At 38.3% G+C, this 23056-nt stretch overlaps 1 protein-coding gene across 1 annotated transcript; it reads left to right on the forward strand.

Annotated features, from left to right (window-relative positions):
• The first annotated feature begins 14 nt into the window (after positions 1–14).
• Positions 15–23047, forward strand: LOC139949434 (dual specificity protein kinase CLK2-like). Its single transcript, XM_071947763.1, has 13 exons — positions 15–256; positions 1844–1977; positions 7827–8079; positions 10328–10463; positions 11455–11524; positions 12144–12260; positions 14895–14985; positions 15747–15822; positions 16602–16696; positions 17654–17783; positions 18647–18729; positions 19536–19615; positions 19743–23047. Exons 1-13 carry the CDS (start codon positions 113–115, stop codon positions 20020–20022), a joined length of 1689 nt encoding a protein of 562 aa, XP_071803864.1. The 5' UTR covers positions 15–112; the 3' UTR covers positions 20023–23047.
• Positions 23048–23056: the final 9 nt, after the last annotated feature.

Genomic DNA, 23056 nt, shown 5'->3' on the forward strand with positions numbered 1-23056 from the left:
GTACTGTAAGACGGGTGTATCATTTAACTGCATACACTAAAATCTGCTGGTCGGTGACATTTTTCCTAGATATTTTTTTTGTGCGTTAAACAAAAAATAACCCTAAAAGGTGATGCCAAAAGCGGCAGAACTTGACTGTGAAAGTTTGGATGTCAAAGCGCCCTGCGCTGACGTTTTTACTCCTGTTATTAAATCGTCCTCTGCCGTGGAGTATATTCTCGACAAAGTGAGGAATTTCCTCACTGCAACGCCAGCGGTAAGTACACACACATGCATGACTTTTATGCGGTTCTATTCCGTGGATGCTCTACGTCGTCCAAAAACAGCAAGCCGGTGTGCTGTGCGATATGGTCTAGACTTTGTAATTTGCATGAAATGCAAATGGCGCCCGAGGACGACACGCAAAACATTCTGCCGGTGTACTCTGAAATTAATAACTTGAATGAAAAATCATTTGAGATTCAATTTCAAGAGAAATATTTACAGGATAAAGGGTTGATAAGGTTTATCGCGATTCAGAAACGCACTGCATTGTGGGAAGGAATATGGGGCGGTTACTATGCAGTTTGTATGACTCGGGCACGCAACTCCTATACCTTTGTGTGGGTTCAACAGCGCCCTCTCTTGATATTTTGCTATTCGCGATAAACCTTATTGATGGAGGTAGACAATTCCAAAAAAAGACACGGTAGAAATAGCAGCCAGAGCAGAGTGAGGGAGAGTCAGTCCGACTGGGTCTGTGGCTAAATATTGAGTCTGTTGAGTGATTGTGGAATGACAGTCAAAACAAAAACCTGTTCAGAAGCACACATCAGTGGGTTCAGCCAGTGTTTTTAGTGTTTCGGCCGTCTTTGGTTGTGTGCAATGAAGTATAAATAATGATGGCCTAAACTAAATCTAAAAAAAAATCAAGCAAAATAATTTTATAAACAAGTTAATTTTAAACACCAACAGGCTGTGGTATTTTTTTAGCTTTTTATCAACAACAATCATGACGGTAACAATTCTGAAACGCCGGTTTAAATATAAAGTTATCGTCGGACTGTATAGTAAATTTCTGACAATTTGTTGGATGTAGGACAATTCGTACCTTTTGCCACTCTTCGTACCCTGGACTCTTCGTACCTTCGAGACACTTCGTACCGTAAACAAATTGGTCACCTTGTACTGTGGGTGGAGTACGAAGTGACCAGCAGCTGAGTCACTTCGTACCTTCAGCGGAGTCACTTCGTACCCTCATTAAAATGTGTATTCCTCAATAGTTCTATGTTCATAATCATTGATATCTAATGAATTATAATTTTTGTTTTAATAATTTTTTATGTGAATGTCATTTTTAATGTGAAATTAATGTTCTGTATAATTACCGTCAGGACATATCTTTCGCAAATATTTTGTTCAAATATTTTAAAGTCAAACAATCATGCAATCGCCAAAATGGCTTCTTGGTCCCAACAAAATAGTAACAGTTGGTTTGACTTGCTTTTATTTCATCAACCGATCACAAAGCACAAAATAATCATAAACAATGCAGAAATCCTGAATAAGTACAAAGGTGACTATTTCCTATTAGTCTTGTTGGCACAAGCAACAGAGAATTGAAAAACGGTAGTCACTAGTGGACTAAGCAATCATTGCAACTTTGACACTAGTCGCACTATTTGCCCAGGCTTAAGACAGTTGTCACCTTATCACTTATTTCATGATTCACTAAGACGCAAAGTCATCCAGATGTGACTTGTTTGTGAAAAGGGAAGTGGTTGAACTCAGTGGTTGACTAACGGCCCCATCCATAATGATCAAATTTAGTTTGAGGTTCTCATTCTTTTTGAACATTATTTAGATGCCTCGATCACATCACAGACAACGTTCAACTAGTAGGTACTCCAATCATTATCGGCATAGACGGAGGAGGGCCACGCCCTGCAAGAGTTACTATGGTGATGAGTATGGGACGCATAGATACAGGTCACGAAGGTATGTATGGTAAACTCTTCAGCCCGGTTCATACTTCCGGCGAATGCTGTGATAGAAATTTTGTCAACACAAATTTGCAACAAAGAATTAAAACCAGTTGACTTGTGCTCAACTCCTGCAAAATGTTCGCTGCAAATACAAAAACAGCCCTGTGACTTGTGCTTCAATTCCAGCGAAACATTTGCTGTGATAACAGCCCCGTGACATCAAAATTTGTATCGCATTTGCATTCGCAAGAAGTATGACCTAAGCTTAGTATGAACTGGTCTACATGTACATGTACATGTACATGTTACTCAGTTTTGCCAGTGAATGGTCTGAGGCAAATATCCAGTGAAGCCTTTGATAGGGCTGTATGCTTCGGTTTTGAAAGGGCAAGGGCACCAAGGCATTTTCTCTTTGGTAAAGGGCACCACCCTATGAGGAAATTTAAAATTTCTACTGGAGCATTTCAAGAGCACCAAGGCAATGACAAAGTGAAGTATCAGGCCTGCTTTGAAGTTTTAAACCTTTTTGACTCCGGACTGATAATCAGAGTCCATCAGTTTGGGTTTTGAGTTCCCATATGGTTGGGTTTTGAACGAACGGAAGGATACTTGTACTTAAAAAATGTATTTCACTTAAAGCCATTGGACCTTTTCGGTTCAGAAAAATAAAAATAAAAGTTTACAGATTTACAAATAACTTACATGGTTTACAGAAGGCAATGGTGAAAGACTTCTCTTGAAATATTATTCCATGAAATGCTTTACTTTTTGAGAAAACAGCAAAACAATATAAATTCTCCTTAACGAGAATTACGGATTTATTTTTAACACATGTCATGACACGGCAAAACGCGCGGAAACAAGCGTGGGGTTTTCCGTTGTTTTCTCCCGACTCCGAAGACCGATTGAGCCTAAATTTTCAAAGGTTTGTTATTTGATATAGAAGTTGTGGGCCTTGGACAACACTGTTTATCTTAAGAGTCCAATGGCTTTAAGGTAAATTTCTAAAAATTTGAAAGATATTGTGGAGCAAAGATTCCAGAATTTGTTGATGTGAGGGCATTCTTAAAACGTTTTCTTTTAAAATTACATTTTTTCAATGTAGAAAAGAAACACTGTGTCATGTAATTTACAGGTAAGTTTTTATAGTTTCATGAAAACTGATGAATAGGAATACATTGTACGTGAGCTCATCAAAAACCATGCTTCGCCATCATAATGAAATGCTTAAAATTGCACGAGAATCACAACAAAATCACAACTTGTTTTAAAAAAAGCTTGATTAAGGCCTGGAGTTACAGGGAGAGGTCTTGAGGCATCTGGGCCTCTGCATGTACATGGCTCTGCTTATCATATTCACAGAATCGTCGCTTACGGTAGCAGGGAATTCTGTGCTTATGCTAAGCAAGTTTTATGGGTTAGCGGGGAATTTGGGATTCTGCGCAGAATAGTCACGTAGTTAATTATTCTACGCTTACACAGCTAGCACAGAAATTTAGTGCTTGCACGTAAGCGGAGAATGGTGATCGTAACCACATAATTTGGTGGTTAGCAGAGCCATGAAATTGGGCCCTGTTGCCTTGGTTAGGGCCTCCTTCAGCTTTAAGATTTTGCGATGGTCCCTGCCCTTTTTAAAATGCAAATTGCTTTGCCCTCTTCAAAGACGACGTGGCGCAGGCAGGGGATGAATTTTGTGGAAAAATCCACTAGACTGTGTGGCTTGTACATGTAGCTCAAAACCTCTACTGGACTAGATGATTTGTTACGAGACCTGAATAAAATTGAGCACAACGCTATTACACATAGAAGATTTATCTCCTTTTTCTTGTGGGTAATACATTGTACATCAATATTCAAAGAAATTTAAAGGTATTTGTATTGATCGGATTCAATTTCAGTGAGGTGAGGTGTGATTTTTTATAATCACAAGACCACCGGAGTTACTCAAAATAATTATTAGCATAAAATCTTACTTGGTAACAAGTAATTGGGAGAGGTTGATGTATAAAACATTGTGAGAAACGGCTCCCTCTGAAGTGACGTAGTTTTCAAGAGAGATTTAATTTTGCACAAATTAGATGTCGAGACCTCAGAATTAGATTTTGAGGTGTCGAAATCAAGCATCTGAAAGCACACAACTTGTGTTTTTTTTTTCATTATTATCTCGCAACTTTGACGACCAATTGGGCTCAAATTTTCACAGGTTGTTATTTTATGCATATGTTGAGATACACCAAGTGAGAAGACTGGTCTTTGACAATTACCAAAAATGTCAAGTGTCTTTAAGATCGACTTGCCAGTCTTGCCATCACACTCTGCTGAGAAACTGCAGATCAATTTTCTAAGATTTCCACACTCAAAAAATGGGCTTGTGCCCTTGTCCTTCCATATTCAAGGCCTATGTTTTGGAATCCAAACACCCAGCAATTCAGAAATAAAAAACCTTGGCAGAGTGTGACTTTGTTTACCACTACTTTACATGCAACCATTGTTTGGTTTCTGTGAACAATAAACTTGACCTCTGTCCTTTGCTGTATCAAACAGTGTAGCAGCATTCACTGATGAGTGAGACAACCTGCTAGGGAAGGTTTAGTTTTCCTTTTTTTTTTTTTTTTTTTTTGTGTGCCAAGGGCACAGTTTCAACTTGGTGTGTACAAATGCAATAGAGTGCACACTTCAACTGTATTATTGGGGAAATGCTAAAGGTTTTTACATCTTTTATAGTCGCCCACAAATGTTTGTACGTAGTCTTACGGGCGTGTAAGAAAACATATTAAAGGATTTACTTTTCTAAGTTTTGAAGACAGATAATAATTGTTAGAAGAAAACAAACAAAAACATAGCGATTTTTAAAACGTCCAAAAATTTAACCTGTAATGTTCCCTTACACATGCTACACAATATTGGTTATAATCATAGTAGATCCTGCTTTGATTCTAAGCCTTCAGATGCTTTTGCAGTAGGCCCGAAGTTACACAAAGACCATATTGACCCATTTTGCCCCTTGGTCATGGCCTTCGTGCCCCTTCATAAGACTTGTGAATATTTTCAAGTCGTTACTACATGTAGGAGACAGTTATTAAAGCAAACAGCCTTTGCTGACCCTGGTCATTTCCTTTGTGCCTATTGAAAAGTTCCAATAAAAATGTATTATTTCCCAATAGCATTGCACTTTACCAATGAGAAAACACCTTGGTGCAAATGCCCTTTTCAAAATCGTTTTATGCCCCTTCAAGATGAAATGGCTGGCCTGCCTTACTCAAGATAATGTACCCACCCGAGTACGTACGTATATTGTCAGTCCTAATACATGTAATACTTCTTGGAGGCAACCTCATGATTCAATGCCACCCCCACCATTTCCAAAAAGGAAAGGCCTGTATCTCAAAATGTTCCAGATACATTTTTGCCCATAGAGGCTCTTTGTTTGTGTGAGGCTGTGCCTTGTCTTTACAACAGTACAAAAATGAAATACAGATTTCAGACCTGCATTGTACATCAGTTGAACACGTAGAATATTCACGAACAGCTTCAATCATTTTGGTTCATGCGTCTTTGTCTATACAGTACATAACATAAGTCCATTCATTCCATATCAGTCACAGCTGTCTGAATATTGCTACAGTGTATGTCTAGAAAAGAGCATTGTGGATATATCCATTGATTCTCAGGAAAGGACAAGCCACGTCAATTAACACTGGTGATTAAGTATAAGCACATGATGATTATATCCCCCTTCCAGGCTGTCAAGAATTGCAGGGAAGCATTTCATGTGGGTCATGGGCTTCAATCATGTCACTGCCCTGGGTCTTGTGTTTAATGTCCCCTGGGATATTTCTGCTGTGCAAACAATGAGAATCCATTTTTGCAATCGTTCAGAAAAAAAAACATGGTCTAGTCATACCATACATGGGTTGAGTGATTATCGCCATAGGGGTATTCTGTTTTTCTTTCAATACTACATTGACACACCCAGCTTTTTCTGTCACTTTTATTTAAGGGTGTTGACAGAACCAGGCATGCAATTTTTCAGCTGATCGGCTAATTTCCTCTTTTTTCGTTTCAAAACAGCGCCATAGAAAAACAAAAAAAAACACTGTACAAAAGTAAAGTGTGATCAGCCATTTCCTCTTTTCTTGCAACTAGAATGTTGCCTAATGTCTGCAGTAAGCAGTTTGTATTTCCTGTTTTTAAATGTTTGAAGATTATCTTGAATGCCCCTTTCTCGATACTGGCAGGCATGATGCTTCACGGAGGCAATGGATGCTGTTTCCTCTGATCATTGCCTTGGTGCCCAGTCAGTGAAACATTGCAATACAACGTAGAACTTTGCAAATTTCCTAAAGGTGCCTTTGACAAATGAGACAAGGCTTTGGTGACCCTTACTGTTTCAAGAACGAAGCATCTTTGAAGTTACAATCATACTAAGAACTGAACATACTTTGCACCTGTAATATTTACACTGCAGGGGGAACCAAAGTCTCACATCTTACATAGATGTAAAACCTTTTGTTCTGTAACTGTAATGCTGGTATTAAAGGGAAGGTACACGTTTGGTAATTGTCAAAGACCAGTGTCCTCACTTTGTGTTTTATAACAAGCATGTGAAAATTTGGGCTCATTTGGTCTCATTTGGTCATCGAAGTTGCGAGAAAATGATGACAGAAAAAATACTCTTGTTAGACAAATTTGTGTGCTTTCAGATAGGAATAAAAGACTAGAAGTCTTTTATTATTTTAGTGAGAAATTACCTCTTTCTCAAAAACTACGTTACTTCAGCGTGAGTCATTTGCCACAATGTTTTATACTACCAACAGCTCTCCAATGCTCGTTACCAAGTCAGTTTTTAAGTTAATATTTGTTTTGAGTAATTACCAAACGTGTACCTTCCCTTTAACATAGATAGTAGATACTGGGAGGTTCCTGGCCAAAATCAGGGCTCAAACTTTACATTGCACCACAGGCCGAGGCATGTAGTTCTAGTGTGCCAATGACCAAAAGCTTGTTGACCCTTTTTCCCATGGTACACAGCATCAATGACGAACTCCCTGGTAAACTGTTCAGGGAGTACTGTATTGTACCTCTCAAGATACTGTACGCACTACGCATTTAAACAATGGTGAACATATTTAGCGAACCATTTAGTTTTTTAGTCTGAAGGAAGTATCCACTTTCCTGCACCAATTACCAATTGATTGGTCCTAAGCACTAAAGAGTAAAAAGTCGATGATCAGTCGGTCAGTGACTTCGACTGTCAGTGCCCGGACAATCATGATGATGCTAGACGGCAGTGACAGTGAGTGCCTGGTATTGCTTATTTGAGAGGGCAAGGCCATTTTCATTCTGCAAAGGGCACTTCCATGCGCCTGATACTTCTTGGAGGCAACAAAGGCAATTGCCTTCAAACATGCCCTCTGCCTTGGTGCCCTTGAAATGCTCTGCACTAGAAATTCAAAATTTCCTCATAAGTCATGGGGTGGCCTTAACCAAGCAGGAAATGCCTTGGTGACCTTGCCCTTTCAAAAATGAAGCATACAGTACAGGTATGAGGGCACTTCCATTGGAAAACCTTGAAGATTTTGGGAAACGTTTGAAGGGACACCAAAATCAAGAGAAGGGGCAACAGAGGTCATGGCCTCCTTGTATTCCAGTCCTGTGATAATTTCATGTACAATGCACATGTACCCATACTGTACATGTACACCTTAAAAAAAAAAAATCATTTAAGTTGCTTCATCAGAAGATGACCTCTACTGAAAAGCTTTGAAATTTTTGTACTTTCTAGTTCTAGCTTTGTGGTTTCAGTTTACAAATTATAGTTAATTTGATCAAAAATTGTCTGTATCCGTTGCACATTTACAGCCAGGAACGGAGGAGGGAAAGTTCCTACACTTCATGTTCGAGAAGACAACACTACCACGACCCCTACCACGAATACGAGTACAGAGATTCCCCACCCAGAGGGGGCGGCGGCGGCTACTACGAGCAAGATTACTATTACCACCGGGAAAGAGAAGAGCCAAGTAGCGACTACCACCACCGCAGTGATGAGTATAGGAGGAGTAGACGCCACAGGAAACACAGGCGTCATCACACGCACAGTAAATCATCAGGGGTCAGTATTTCAAGTCATGAAACAGTCGTAGACTCACCACTGTGACTGTCATTAGATATATGTTTGTGACTAGGTACGAGCGTATCATATTATGAAGAGCTTAGATTTTCATTGGGTTTTAAATGCAGCATTGTCCCAATGAATGTCGGACGAAGAATTGATTTGAGTGATTCATAAATGTTACTTTCTTTTTCACGGAAACCAGATTGATTTGAGAACTACAATCAAAAAGCGTTCCAATTTTATAACTAAATGTCAACGTTAAAACGGTTATTCACATTTTTTTCAATGGTATTTATTATTCTTGGACTGAAATCAAAGAAACGCAAACTCAAGTGTTGGTTTCTAGGGCAAAGACTCGTACTAAGAAAAGCAGATGGATTTCAATAAAAATATCTTCAGAAAATAAAAATGTCAACAGTTCCTCAGCATGTTTGGTTGCAATAATTTATTTTGGCATCTTTATGAAAAAACTGGCTCTTTTGAACAATCAAATGTTGTTGAGCTCCAACTGCTTTTCTCGCATGATTTGAAGGTTGTAAAGGAGGTGTACACTTTTGGAAGAGTTCGCCAAAGTTGTTATTTTTGTTCAAAAATTAAACGAGTTGAAGCCTTGAAAATCTTAGTTTTTCTTGATTACTCCTTGAATCAACACAGAACATTAAAAAGAAAGTAGGGGAATCTACAAAACAATGTCTTCCCAAAAAGTTAACAAGCATCAGTTAAACTCGCTGATCTCCTCTGGTTTTTGTTCAAGGCATTTTTTATCTCTCTTTATTATTTGTTTTGGAGTAAACTAAAAGCACTTCACAAAGCTGTTTTATTTTTGTTTTAAATTTTTATTTATATTTTTTATTTCAATTACAAATTTGCGTGTTTGAAAGAAGATGACTTAACACTTAACTTCTATTCTTCAAAAACTCGTATGAAGCATTCAAGTGAAGCAGTGAGAGTTTTTTTCTGGGTTGGGGAAAATACCATTGGTGTGCACAGCCTTAAAAAAACCTACGTGTGTTTATTTTTCTTCTAGGCTTTTTACAATTCTTAGGATATAAGAACAGACATTGTGCATTCAAATATTACGTACAATGTATGTGGATTTCCTGGGCAGGTCTTGAAGAGGCAAGGCGCTTCCCCCCGGTAAAGTGCACTTACATTAGGGAATTAAGTCGAACGCAAGGAGCACTCATGGCAGTTGCCCTGGGTTGCTGTTGTTAATTCAAGGCCTGCCCTGGAATTCAAATTATAATTTAAAGAGCCAATCCAGTCAATCCAGGCTGAGTTTTTCAAAATCTTTGTTAAATATATCATGTTTGACGGGGGACTTTTTGGACGCTTGGTGCCAGCAGACTTACAAGTACCTGTACCAGGTGAAATCCATTGTGTTCGGTAATGTGCGCATGCGCTCAGAACTAGGTAAAAAATGGAAATTTACCTGGTAAGTTTGCTGACACGTAGCATTCCAAAGTTTCCCTATTAGAGTCAAATCTTCACAATTACGTCTCAAGACCACTGTTCACCAATCTTCTCCAAAATGAGATAAAGCGTAATATTATTTCCCGGTTGATGTACTACATTGGCCCTTTAAGTCGACTATACTTTGTGCATTCGATCAAGTGCTCACTTGAAACTGATTGCCGTTGTCTAAGTCGGAGTCAGAGAGAAAGCAATTTTTTTTGTTGCCATTTTTAGCTGAATTACTAAATTTGCCACAGCATTTATTTTCCATCAAACTCTTGAAATTGTTATGTTCTCAAGTATTAAGTACCCCTTAATATATTGCTGCCACCTATCTGTGGTCACATGTGGAAATGTACTTAAAACTAGAGGGAAAAAATGGCATTTTAGTTGCAAACTTCAGAATTAGTTTACTGATATGGCTAGCCACGAGAATGGACTTTGATTTGGATTTTTTATTGTACAATTTATTTTTTTACATCTCTCCCTGTGATATTTTTTGTCTGATCCTACACATAATCATTGGATTGACCAAGATTTTGTGTGCCGTTTTGCATCCTTGTCTTATTTCTTATATTATGTACCACCACAACCACCCCGTTTGTCGGGCGCATAACACGAAAACAACCTGTGGTACCAACTACGAATCTATTGCCGATCGAACATCTGTCCATTCCATCAACACCATCCTCAACCTCGCTGCGTCCCGTCGACTCCGACTGCTGTTGTGTCACATGATGTGGTTGCCCTGATGTGATTGGTGGCGCTGCTTTGCTTTGGGGTTGTACAGAGAAGTCGTAGAGAAGAAGGGCGGAGTACAAGAGATGAGGGGCGGAGTCATAGAGAGGAGGTCAAAGGTCGAGGCGTGATTGATGATGAGGAGGGTCACCTCGTGTACCGTGCCGGGGACGTCCTTCAAGCAAGATGTACAGTCTCAAATGCTCCGTAATCTTTTTTACGTAGTGCCTTATAATCTCCTGTTTACAATTGTCAACAAACGCTCACGACAGACACGTACAAATAACAACTATGCAATAACCATTCAAGGCTTTTTTTTTTAATTCTCTTTTTTTTATAAAGAACTTTTTTATTTATTATTAGACATCCCATTAATTTTTTACATCGATGATACCCCTAACTGAATTGTGTGTGTTTGTGTGTGTTCCAGTTGTTTTTTAATTGTGGCAAAATTTCAACAAGACAGTTTCTTACTCGCAGTTGTCAGATATATACTGTCAACATTTTAAAAATTGCAGATAGTTTAAACTTATTTTTTTAAAGCAAGTTCAAGCTTTCCATCTTTGTGTGTAACTCATATAAATACACTTTGTAGTCGTGTTAATCATTGTTGAGCAACAATGCAAAGTATTAAAATAGCCTGTTTGTTTGTAACCTGATCTATTGATGGTCTCAAAATTGTCCACATTCTATACTTAAAATTACACAAAGAAATATCCATGGAATTCTTTTCGTTTCCTAAAACAGGAAGTGTTAAAGCTTGGTTCAATTCAACACAGACACAGTGTGTGTCTTTAAAGTGCTTTTGGGGGCAAAGGCGGCCCCAAAACTTATAAAAAAACAACAACAAAATATTTTGTTTCCAAAGTGCCTTTTAATAGTTTGCATTATCTTTGGTTGTGGTCTTTAAAATTCACATTCATTGCACATTTTTGTAGAACTGCTTAGCGTTAAATGGTTAATGAAAATCAAACTCATTTTCCACTAAGTGGTTCAATAAAAATGTTGCCATCCCCCTCCCACTGTGTCCTACCGCTTTACTGTCAATTTTTGAGATGTTTTCTTCTTATTGCTCTTACATGTTTTAATCTAATGCATCATTGCTAACTAGATTGAAGAAACATTCTAATGCCGGACGATTTGCCTTTTTGTCTCCGTCCCTCATGTTTGATTATTTAGATGAAGTTATTGGAACGCTCGGAGAAGGAACTTTCGGGAAGGTGATTGAGTGCAAGGATATGCAATCAGAGTGAGTCACATCTTGATTTCCTCCTCTTTTCCTCCTTTCTTTGTTCCCATCTTAGAAGTAGTTCCTCATTCAGGCCTTTAACTTCGCTCTTGAAGGGGCACATCAATTTTCTTTGGTAAGGGGGCAGGCACTCTACAAGGAAACGTTAAATTTGTATTGGAACTTTGCAAAGGGCACCACAGCAAATGGCACCACGCCAAGTGCTGTGGGTTCCGCAGGTAATTTTTGAGGCCTAATACTTGGCTTTCTTTTATAAAGCTATGGAAAAAATATTCTCTTAAAATATTACTTGCTGAGGTCCTGTAGTTTTTGAGAAATACAGTTATGGTAAATCTGTTTTACATGCTGAAATTATTTTTGTCTCACTTAGACAAAAATTATTTTTGTGACTTGTTTTACTCATTTCTCAAAAAACTACAACACCTCAGCAGGTAATTTTTTCGGGGAACCTTTCTGCAATCATTATCTTAATATCGTGTGAGTTTAATGTAAATTTGTGGACATTGTGTTTTGTGTCAAACAAAAAGTACATAGACTCTTTAGGCTTACATGTATCTCTAGTCTTACTCTAACATCAGTGAATAATTACATCCCTTCTTTCCTTTGTCAAATCCCACAGGGGTAATAATCACATTGCCTTGAAGGTCATAAAGAATATTGAGAAATACACCGAAGCAGCTAAGCTGGAGATTAATGTTTTAACTAAGTTACTAAGCAGAGATCCTGACGGCAAGAGGTAAGTAGCTTTACTCTGGTTTGTAAGGGGACAACCCTGGCCAAGGTTTTATTTGTACATCCTCTATAATCAACATTGGCTTCCCATCAAACAACGCATCCACTTTAAAATCAAAATTCTCACTTTCAAGGCATTCCAATGTTCAGTTCCACTCAACAATCAAAACCTGTTGACTCCTTGGACTACAAGACCAGGTCTAAGATTTACAAGCAACATGCTCCTTGTTCCCCGGTCTCGTCTAGCTAGCTACAGGGACATGTTTTTTTCTATTACAGCACCCAGGCTCTGGAATTCACTTCCTGAAAACCTCAAGGAAACAACAACGTCTCACTCTTTCAGCAGCGTCTGAAGACACACCTGTTCACACTTGTTTTCCCTACCACTTGAGAATTCCCTCCTCTCCATCTTGACCGGCGCCTTTTAACATTTTTTTTAAAAACAGATTCAGTGCACCTTTAAAAATGCTGTGTAATTATTTATTAGTAAGGATTTGGTACAAGGGTGTCCAAATGTTTTGGAAGTTTTAAAACTGAGTGTCCAAATTGTTCACTTACAATACATTTACATGTGAAAATGATAGGTAAAAACAGGGTGTCCAAATTTAAAGGGGTGTCAAAAAGACACCAAGACATCCCTCTGACTAACATTATGACCATTATGGCAACATTTCTTTCCACTGCTTGGCTATTTTTTGAATTAAATCTTGTAAAAAGAAGCTGGAACCTATTTAAAATGAATTTGTTTAACATTTTGCATATGTACTAATAATTTTTTGGGGATGGTTGGCTTGTGCGTTAAGCGCTTGCCTCTCACCAAGGTGAACCTGGTTCGAGACCCGGCCAGGGCCAATATGTGTGTTGAGTTGTGCATTGGTACAGCCATAAGGGTTTTCCAGACCATCATGTTTCATCCCCTGGGGAAAATAAAACACTTTTGATCTCTTGCTGCGCTTCGTGGTCTGATCAGTTGATGTGGCTGCCTGTCAGGGCGCCCTTGCATGCCTGCTTCCTGTACACGTTGTAGCCGTGTCTTTTGCAATTCAGCTCTTAGCTGCGAGCAGGGATGTGATTTCTCCGGCTTTTGCCGGATTTCCGGCTTTTTCGACTCAAAAAGTCAACCAACGTGAATCATGTGAATCCGTTGAGAAAATCGGGGGTAGATTGTGCTAATTAATTATTCATGTTGAGTTTTGTATGCCGAAATGTATTTAATTGGTTTTATGATGACATTCTACATTAAATTGTATTGCCATATATGAGAACGAGGTGGAAACAGAGCGCTGGGTCGGACGGGATTTTTATTAAATGACGCTAAGAAGACGCATAAGTTGTGATCGTTCTCACATTGGACCCATACGGTTTGTTGTTTTTACTGGGTAGGAGCGTGCTTATTTCACCAAGTCTAGTTCCTATTAACGCGTGTGCTGTGCTTGCGTATTAATGGAATGGGGGAACAGACTCAATGTGTAGCAGTGACCTCGTTTTGTATCTGCGCAATGTGCGGTGGTTTTACGCATGGTGATAACTGCGCAAATTTAAAAAACTCGAAATGCACGAACAATTTAGAAATTGCGCATCGCCAATGCGAGTAGAGCAACGAAGATCAACGCTGCGCTGGAGCTTCTATTTTTGGTTTGCGTGCACAATATGGCAGCATTTGCCAGCCAACGTCCGTCCACGTGTACGTGTGGCCACACCGATACAATCCATACGACGTACGACTGTTTTTGAGGATTCGTACTGTACTGTCATGACTGTTGTCTCGTCAGCCAGTCGCATCGGCATGGCGGCGTCAAAACAAACTTTGCCGAGGGGAGACCCATCAGTTCGAGACCTGGAAAAAGGTGTTCAAAATAAATTCCGCTGGAGTTGGCTGGAGGAGTCGGGCACTGTTGACGGACTTGAGATTCATTTGCATCAGTGCTAACTGCTATGAAAAATTAGTGACCGCGGCTAGAAAAGTGATAGGTACTTACTGTGATGCGTGATGACACCATCATCTCCGGGTCTGTTTACCCAAGGCTACAACAAGTACAATGTATGATTTCACGTTTCCCTTTACACGCAAGAAGAAGTCTGCCACTGGAAATGGCAGATTATTTTAAACACAGAGTAAATTTGGCAATGATTTTGTGTTTTATTTTCAATGTTATACTTATTCTGAACAAGGGTTTCCCAGATGAATTAAATGTAATATTTGAAATTTTTTTTTTCTCTCCTAAAAACACTGAAATTGTGCAACAAATAGTGATTAAAGCAGGTGTTCTAAGGAAGCTTAGAATGCACCACAGAGCATCTAGACTTCAAAATTTTTCCGGGGCCCTTGGGCGGGCCCCGGAACCCCACGCCGTAACGGGCGAGCTTGCGCTCGCAATGATAGGACTCACATTTCCAGACAGTTTAAACATTCAGGCTTTTTTTAAGACAAGCAATCACATCCCCTGTGCGAGTAAGGATGATTAGCCTCCCAAATTATTATTATTAGTGCATTGTAACAGTACAATTAGTGGAGAAAGTCAATGAAAATCCCATAGCACCCATCTTTAAATGGCTGCTTTTTTTTTGGGGGGGGGGGGCAGTCTTTATTGGCATTTCATTGGTAATGTTTATCTTTTTTCCCCTGATTCTATTGCAGTTTATGTGTGTGTATGCTAGACTGGTTTGACTATCATGGTCACATGTGTCTAGCCTTTGAGGTACTTGGGCTCAGTGTATTCGATTTCCTGGTAAGTCCGCAACAACGGTAGAGCTTTGAGATGCATTCTAGCTGCTTGAACACCCCATAAAAGGTGTATTGCTACTTACATTGCTTGTTGGTTGTTCTTTTGTAGAGCAACGCCATGAGTTCCGCTTGCGGCGGATTCTGCGCTATAAAAGATTCCATTATTATTATTACATTATAAAAACCATCGCTCTTAAAATCTAAACAATTCTGTTATTTTCCGTAAAATTGAATGAATAATTCAATTTTTTTAATTTTTTTTTTGTATTTGATCGAAGCTGATTGCATAAGATAACAGAAATATTTGAATATTCCATTATGCAAATAAGTAAATAACAAAACAATTGCAGGTACATGTAAGTCAATTACTTCTTGGTCATTGAGCTCACACAGTTTGAAAATAATGATGGTAGAAAGCTTCCCTTAAAATATTACTTGCTGTGGTGCTGTAGTTTTTGAGAAATGAGTAAAACAAGTCGCGAATAGCATGTAAAAGGTATTTTTGTGACATTGTTAACTCATTTCTCAAAAACTACAGCACCTCTTCTAGTAATATTTAAAGGGAAGCTTGCATCTCAGCTAGTAATATTTAAAGGGATGCTCTCTACCATCATTATCTTTAAACGGTTTAAATAAAATGTAAATCTGTGGACATTGTGTTTTATGTTACAAAATGTACCCAAATCCTTAATGATCAATTGGTCATTTTGCCTTTTTGCCCAAGATTCTGTGGTAACATTTGTTTTTGTTTTTGTTATTTTGCAGAAGGATAACAACTATCTTCCATATCCCATAGACCAAGTCCGACACATGGCGTACCAGTTATGCTATGCAGTCAAATGTGAGTATAAGCCATAGGGAGAAATGACTTAACCATCATTTCAGACCTGGGGCCAATTTCATAGAGCTGCTTAAGGAAAAAATTCGCTTAAGCATGAAAATAGCTCGCTTATTTTTACACATGTTACTGGCCAAAATTTTATGCCATATACATTGCTTGTGACTGGTATTTAGCTGTTGTTCACTAGGCATAACAAGTGAGTATAGTCTTGGACGGTAATCTGATTTCACTAAGCAAGGATTTTTTTTGCTTAAGCAAAATTTTGTGCTTAAGCAGCTCTATGAATTGGGCCCCGGCCCTAAAAGTACCTGTTGCTTGTATCATATTGTCATTTTTCTACACTTTATATTTCTATGAAACACTAGACACCTTTCAAGTAGTTTTATTGGTCAATGTAGTTACTGCAAGTGGAAGTGTTGTGGCTGAGCGGTTAATACATCAAATTCAAACGTTGGTGTTTCTGATCAGCAGAGTGTGGGTTTGAATCCCCCAGTTGTAACACTTGTGTCCTTAAGCAAGAGACTTAACCATTGCTTCGTCCTTCGGATGGGACGTTAAGCCGTTAGTCCCATGTGTTGTGTAATGCATTTTTAAGGACCCAGTGCACTTATCGAAAAAGAGAAGGGGTTCGCCGCGGTGTTCCTGGCTGTGGCTGCTGTATGCGCTGTAGCACCTTTTGAACCCTTTACAGGTGCTCGAAATTGGGTCTCAGAATTAATAACATCAATAACCTATCTTTCTGGAAGTTTATTTTTTAACGAATGCTGTTCTGTCCGTAGTCATGCATGATATGAAGCTAGCCCATACTGATCTCAAACCAGAGAACATCCTGTTTGTCAGCTCCGACTATGACATCCACTATAACCCATCAAAGGTATGTAATAGGAACAGGTTCAAGCACAGCTATTCTCATTATCTTCAAGTACGCGCTAATCATCCAATCAGATTGGCAGAATGGAGTGGTGATAAAAACCTATATTGCACGGCTAATATCACTACCATGCGTCTTGTGTGTTCTATGTCACGCGCCAAGTTTGCTTGAAGATAAATACGTTATCACACGCGCGCTCGTGGAAATACGGAAAATATAGCGCGTCTGCGTCCCATATCCAACTCGGCCTTCGGCCTCGTTGGATATGGGACGCAGAAGCGCTATATTTGTCGGTATTCCACTCGCGCTTGTGTGATAACTTATATTGTGAGTTATTGTGTGTCAAGTTGCTTTATAGCTTTATTGTGGAAGTGTTGTGGCCGAGCAGTTAAGAGCACCAAATTCAACTTTGGTGCTTCTGATCAGCAGAGTGTGGGTTAAAGTCCCTGTCGCAATACTTTTGTCCTAAAATGAGCACGTTGCCTTGGATCTGAGTTGGTCTTTGAAAAGCATTTGAAGCCCTTTGTTATGAAATGCAAATGGTTTGATAGATAATTTAAAAAGTAGAATATAATGATCCACTCTTGCCTCCGAATTGCAAGGTTTCCTTTTAACGTTGCAAATATTTCACAAAAATAAAATTTACAGGCTACAATAATTTTTTTTTTGTAGAGGGGAAAATTATTTTTGACTTGTTTTACTCATTTCTCAAAAACTACAGCACCTCAGCAAGCAATATTTTAAGGGAAGCTTTCTACCATCATTATTTGCAAACTGTGTGTGAGTTTAACATGTTTAATGTAAATCTGTGTACATTGTGTCTTGTGTCAGACTACAAAAAGTACCTAGACCCTTGAAGCATTGGTGATTTAATTTTTGCAGAGTTCTATTGCAGATTTGATCTACCCCCAAAGCAGGCTTATTCCTCCCCATTATGCATTCACATTGTTCTTTATACAGAAACGGGATGAGAGGACGGTAAGGTGTTCAGATATCCGTCTGATTGACTTTGGGTCAGCGACATTCGAGCATGAACATCATAGCACTATTGTCTCTACTAGGCACTACAGAGCATTGGAAGTATTATTAGGTAAGGATATGTAAATTAACTTAAAGCCGTTGGACACTTTCGGTAAACAGTATTGTCCAAAGGCCCACACTTTGTGTATCACAACCTGTATATAAAATAACAAACCTGTGAAAATTTGGGCTCAATCGGTCATCGGAGTCGGGAGAAAATAACCCTGTTATTTGCAAATCTGTGAACTTTTTTTTTGTTTTCTGTTCCGAAAGTGTATAATGGCTTTAAAGGGGCACATAGCCTTGGATCGGGCGAGTTGGTATATGGACAGCATTTGTATACAGTTGGAAAGATGTTTTAAAAGTAAAATATAATGATCCACACAAAAATGCCTCAAAATTTTATGGTTTTCCTTATAACTCAAAAGGGCTGACCGTGTTAGTTCGCAAAATAACTGGAAAACTACGCATTTTCGAGGCATATTGGTGTAGATCATTTTGTTCTACCTTTAGAACATCTTTCTAACTTAACCATATGCATTTCAATCGGTTTCGAACACGCTTCATAGACCGACTCGCTCGATTTAAGGCATTGTGTCCATTGAAACCAAAAGAAGGCGTCATTCAGGGGTTAGGTAGATTCTTAAGACAAATATTGATTAATTTTCTGAATTCAGAGCTGCATGATCCTCATTGTGTATGTAAGAATGAAATGATAATACTATTATTTCCTTAAGCAATTTTTGCATACTCACCAGGCTAGTTCTTTACTCATGTGTTTGAAGGTGCTTATTTGTTATCTGCTTACTTGTAATTGTATCTAAAACTCATTGTATATTTTATTGTTCTCTTTATGCGTGCTTAGATGCTTTTGCATTAGGCGCTTTACAAATGTCTTTATTATTATTATTGTTATTATGTATTTGTCAACAGAATTGGGATGGGATCAGGCGTGCGATGTGTGGAGCATTGGTGCTATTATATTTGAACTTTACACAGGGTTTACGCTGTTCCAGGTAAGTGGTCCAGACCTCAAAAAACGAGAGTTGTAAATCTCATTTAAACTTTTTTTTTTTCAAATAGTTGAAACGGAACTTATGACTTCCAGTGAGCCATTTAAATTTTTTTTTTCTCACTGATTCTTATCAGAAAAAATGAAGCAAATGTTAACACAGTTTCTCGTTTTTGGACTCGTGATTTTCCTTTTTTAATTTTGTGTCCATCAGTACTTTATTTATTTTGTTTTTATTTTTTAATAATGCTGCTTTCACCATTCTGGTTTTGTCTTCCTCTCTTCACACTCAAGTAACAGGGATGAAATTGTTCAGACTTTTGGCTGAATTCAGACTTTTTATGTCTGCCTGGTGAAGAAAATCAGACAATATTTTCCCCACAACTAAAGAAATCCTGCTCCTTGGTCTACTTCTCTAGTGCTTTGGATACTGTTTCCAAAAGCTCCTTGGAATCTATAACCCCAGGGGTTACCAAACATTAGAAATCACAACATTTCAACATACCTTTGAATTTTTATCCAAGTTTCAGACTTTTTCGTAAGTAATGACTCATGCCCCTGAAGTAATGTTTTTGATATCATTGTATTTAGCATAATACAAAACAGCAAATACAGAGCCTCTAAAGTTTCAATTAAACTTAAAACTAAGGTTGAATTTAAACTTTCCATTTTTGTCTCTGCTGATTTGTTTTGTTATTTCTGTATTTTGTTTCGTTCTTTTTGTTATGCCAAATAAATAAAAAAATAATCATATGAATAATAGTAAATTTGTTCAAGAGTAATTGTGACCCCTTTGTTGTCTTTTCTTAGACTCATGACAACAGAGAGCATCTATCGATGATGGAGGTCATCCTAGGTCCAATGCCATCAGCGATGATCAAGAAAACTAGGTATGAAAGATGAAATGTTTTTACCTTTTTATACATAACCAAGTGAATTCTTATGCTAAAAGTTTTTTTTATAGTAATTACCAAAAGTGTCCAGCGCCTTTAAATGAATGCCGTTCTTGTTCTACAGGAAGCAGAAATACTTCTACCGCAACGGTGTGGACTGGGACAAGAACAGCTCTTCGGGGCGCTACGTCCGCGAGAACTGCAAACCCCTCCACCATTACATACGATCACGAAACTCTGAAGAGCATCGTTTGCTGTTTGACTTGATCGAACTCATGCTGGAGTATGACCCTGCCAAGAGGCTGACGCTAGCAGACGCTTTGGATCACCCGTACTTCGATGATCTACCCAGCCACCAGAAGCTGCATTCGCCTCTCAGGAAATCGCATAGTCTTAGTAGGTGACGGTAGCCACATCCCTCTCCTCTGATAGTCCACAGATTATCTTTTGGATCATCTGTATAAATAAATTAGGATTAAGCTTTTCTTTTTTCTTTTGCAACATGACAGACAGACTGTCCAAATTGAATTGGTGTTTGCATGTTCCGACCACCATGGTGTCGTGTTTGTGGTTTTTTTTTTGGGGGGGGGGGGAAAATGAACTTGTAATTTTAACAGATTGATCAAAGTCTGTTCTTTAGGCCAGGCTCTTTGTGGATGATACACATGCCTACATCCTTACGAACTGTGAATGGGGTAAACGTTTCAGTTCCAGGAGTAGGTGGCAACATGTCCCGGGTGGCAGTTAATTTGGGCTGATTGCCCAAATCAGTTAAGTGTGGCCCCCACCTTTAATTGGCCATCCAGCCTTCTGATGCAAGGTGATCTCTCAAAACATATTTTTAAAATGAAAATACCAAATAATTGAGGATTATCTTTGTTCTCCCATTGTTTGGACTTTGTTTTGTTGTTAATTGTGACAGCCACGTCATTTTGTTAATGAATGTAAAGCAAGAATAATAAGGAGGTTGAGCTGCAGGTTCCAGGAGCAATGTTAACGTGAACATCAGCAAATTGTGTAGTTGAAATCTCACGTTTTTAGCATACGTGAAGTTGCCATAAACATTTTCACGTCGGGTTTGTACGTGCGCACAGCTGCGTACATGAGCATGAAATAAGCCCAAAGTGGTGGCGTCACCTAGAAACAAAACATTTTGTTGACGTTCACATAGTTGCTCGCGTAATGTGCAGCTAAACCTCGCTACTATCTATTTGTCAAACCAGCTAGCATCTCACCCCTTATGCATGCATAATTAAAGATACGGTGAATTGTAACCACCACAATGTACTGGCCACGTGTGGTCAGATTTGGGTACTTTTTGTATTACAAAACACAATGTCCACAGATTTACATTAAACTTTGAAGATAGTAATAGTAGAAGGTGTACCTTAAAATATTACTAGCTTAGGTGCGGTAGTTTTTGAGAAATGAGTAAATCAATAACACGAACATACATTTTATAGAGACAACAATTATTTTTGTTACTCATTTCTCATGAACTACAACACCTCAGCAAGTAATATTTTCAGGGAAGCTTTTTACCATCATCATTTTCAAACTAAATCTGTGGACATTGTGTGTTGTGTCCTACAAGAAGTACCCAGACCCTTGACACAAAAACCAACTTCTACCCCATATGAACAATTGTTGTATATTGATGTAAAATAGATTAGATATGTAATAAATTAACTCAAATAATGAGGCCATTAATTTAATTGTTTCCATTTAGAACTGTAGATTATTAGATGCTTCCATTTGAAACATAAAAGTTTGAAAGTGAAAGAATTGAAAGTTGTGTCTCACTGAAGTAGGAATCAAAGAATACCAGCATTTGTATAAGGTTTAATTTGTCCTACAATATAATTGACCTTTTTGCTATCAGAAGCAACATCGTCGGCTCAGCGCAATGGGGGTCATTAATTCTATATCACATCCTTAATTATCAAAATGTCCCCAAATGAAAAAGGCGTCACATACATTTGAAAAAACTTATTAAAATCAACAAACAGTCTTAGCCATGGCTGTTGTCACCAATTCAGGTACAGCCCATTTATCTGTTTGCGATTATTAGTTTGATTATTAGTTAACCCGTGAATTAGACACAGTTGTTTGGATTATATGTAATTGTTTTATTTAAAATTTGTATTTATTCAAAATTGCACAACAAACATGATAACTACTTGTGTGATTTCCCACAATTGGTTTCATGTTTTTTCTTTTGATCAATTGATTCTTGTTTTGGTGTTTACACAAATTGGGGCATATTGAAGTTGTCAGCAAATCCTTTGGGATTTCACAACAGAATTTGATTGAATTACTCATTTGCATGTGTTATGTGACTGATAGTTTCAGCTTTCAAATGAGACACTGCATCTTTCTTTTTTTTTTAAAGGTACTGGACATCTTTGGTAATTGTCAAAGTCCATTCTTCTCACTTGGTGTGAACCTGTTAAAATTTGAAATAAATTGGTCGTCGAAGTTGCGAGAGAATAAGGGAAGACAAAACACCCTTGTTGCACAAGTTGTGTGCTTTTAGATGCTTGATTTCGAGCCCTCACTTGTGAGGTCTCAATATTAGTTCAAATATTTCAGTGAAAAATTACTTCTTTCTCAAAAACTACACTACTTCAGAAATAGCTGTTTCTCACAATGTTTTTTACTATCAACTGCTCTCCATTGCTCGTTACCAAGTAAGTTTTTTATGCTAACAACTATTTTGGGTAATAACCAATAGTGTCCAGTGCCTTTAATTAAAGAAAAGTCCCTTGTATGAAGTCGGTCTCTTGTTTCATGTTAACAATATTATATCATTTTAACACAAGTGCGTTTTCCAGCACACAGAGTGTGATGAAGGCTACACTTCCGCTCCGTGTGTTACCCCAAATATGATTAAAGGTGCTGGACACTATTGGTAATTGTCAAAGACTAGTCTTCACAGCTGGTGTGTCTCATCATGAGCATAAAATAACAAACCTGAGAAAATTTGAGCTCAATCTGTCGTTAAAGTTGCGAGATATTAATGAAAGAAAAAACACCAGTGTCGCACCAAGGTCACACAAAGTTGTGTGCTTTCAGATGCTTGATTTCAAGACCTCAAATTCTAAATCCGAGGTCTCAAAATCAATTTCGTGGAAAATTACTTCTTTCTTGAAAACTTTGTCACTTCAGAGGGAGCCGTTTCTCACCAACCTCTCCCCATTACTCGTAATCAAAAAAGGTTTTATGATAGTTATATTACCAATAGTGTCCACTGCCTTTTATGTCCCAAAATTATATTTAATGTCACAGGCCTGGATATACAGGGAGGTTCTGACTTTTGTTGCCCCTTTGCAGAGTGAAAATGGCCTTGCCCTCTCAAAGATAAAATTCAAAGCCTGTTATCAAATAATAAACTGTACAACACCTTTGAAATAAAATATTGATGAAATTACACTCTGA

This window comes from Asterias amurensis, chromosome 17 (genome assembly GCF_032118995.1).
Source record: "Asterias amurensis chromosome 17, ASM3211899v1".
NCBI classification, from domain to species: Eukaryota; Metazoa; Echinodermata; class Asteroidea; order Forcipulatida; family Asteriidae; genus Asterias; species Asterias amurensis.

Excerpts from the sequence above, each read along its gene's own strand:
- LOC139949434 (XM_071947763.1), top strand. The coding sequence starts at position 113 with ATGCCAAAAGCGGCAGAACTTGACTGTGAAAGTTTGGATGTCAAAGCG. Across the intron at positions 8,080-10,327 it reads CGCACAGTAAATCATCAGGG|AGAAGTCGTAGAGAAGAAGG; the intron begins GTCAGTATTTCA and ends GGGGTTGTACAG. Across the intron at positions 17,784-18,646 it reads AGCATTGGAAGTATTATTAG|AATTGGGATGGGATCAGGCG; the intron begins GTAAGGATATGT and ends ATTTGTCAACAG.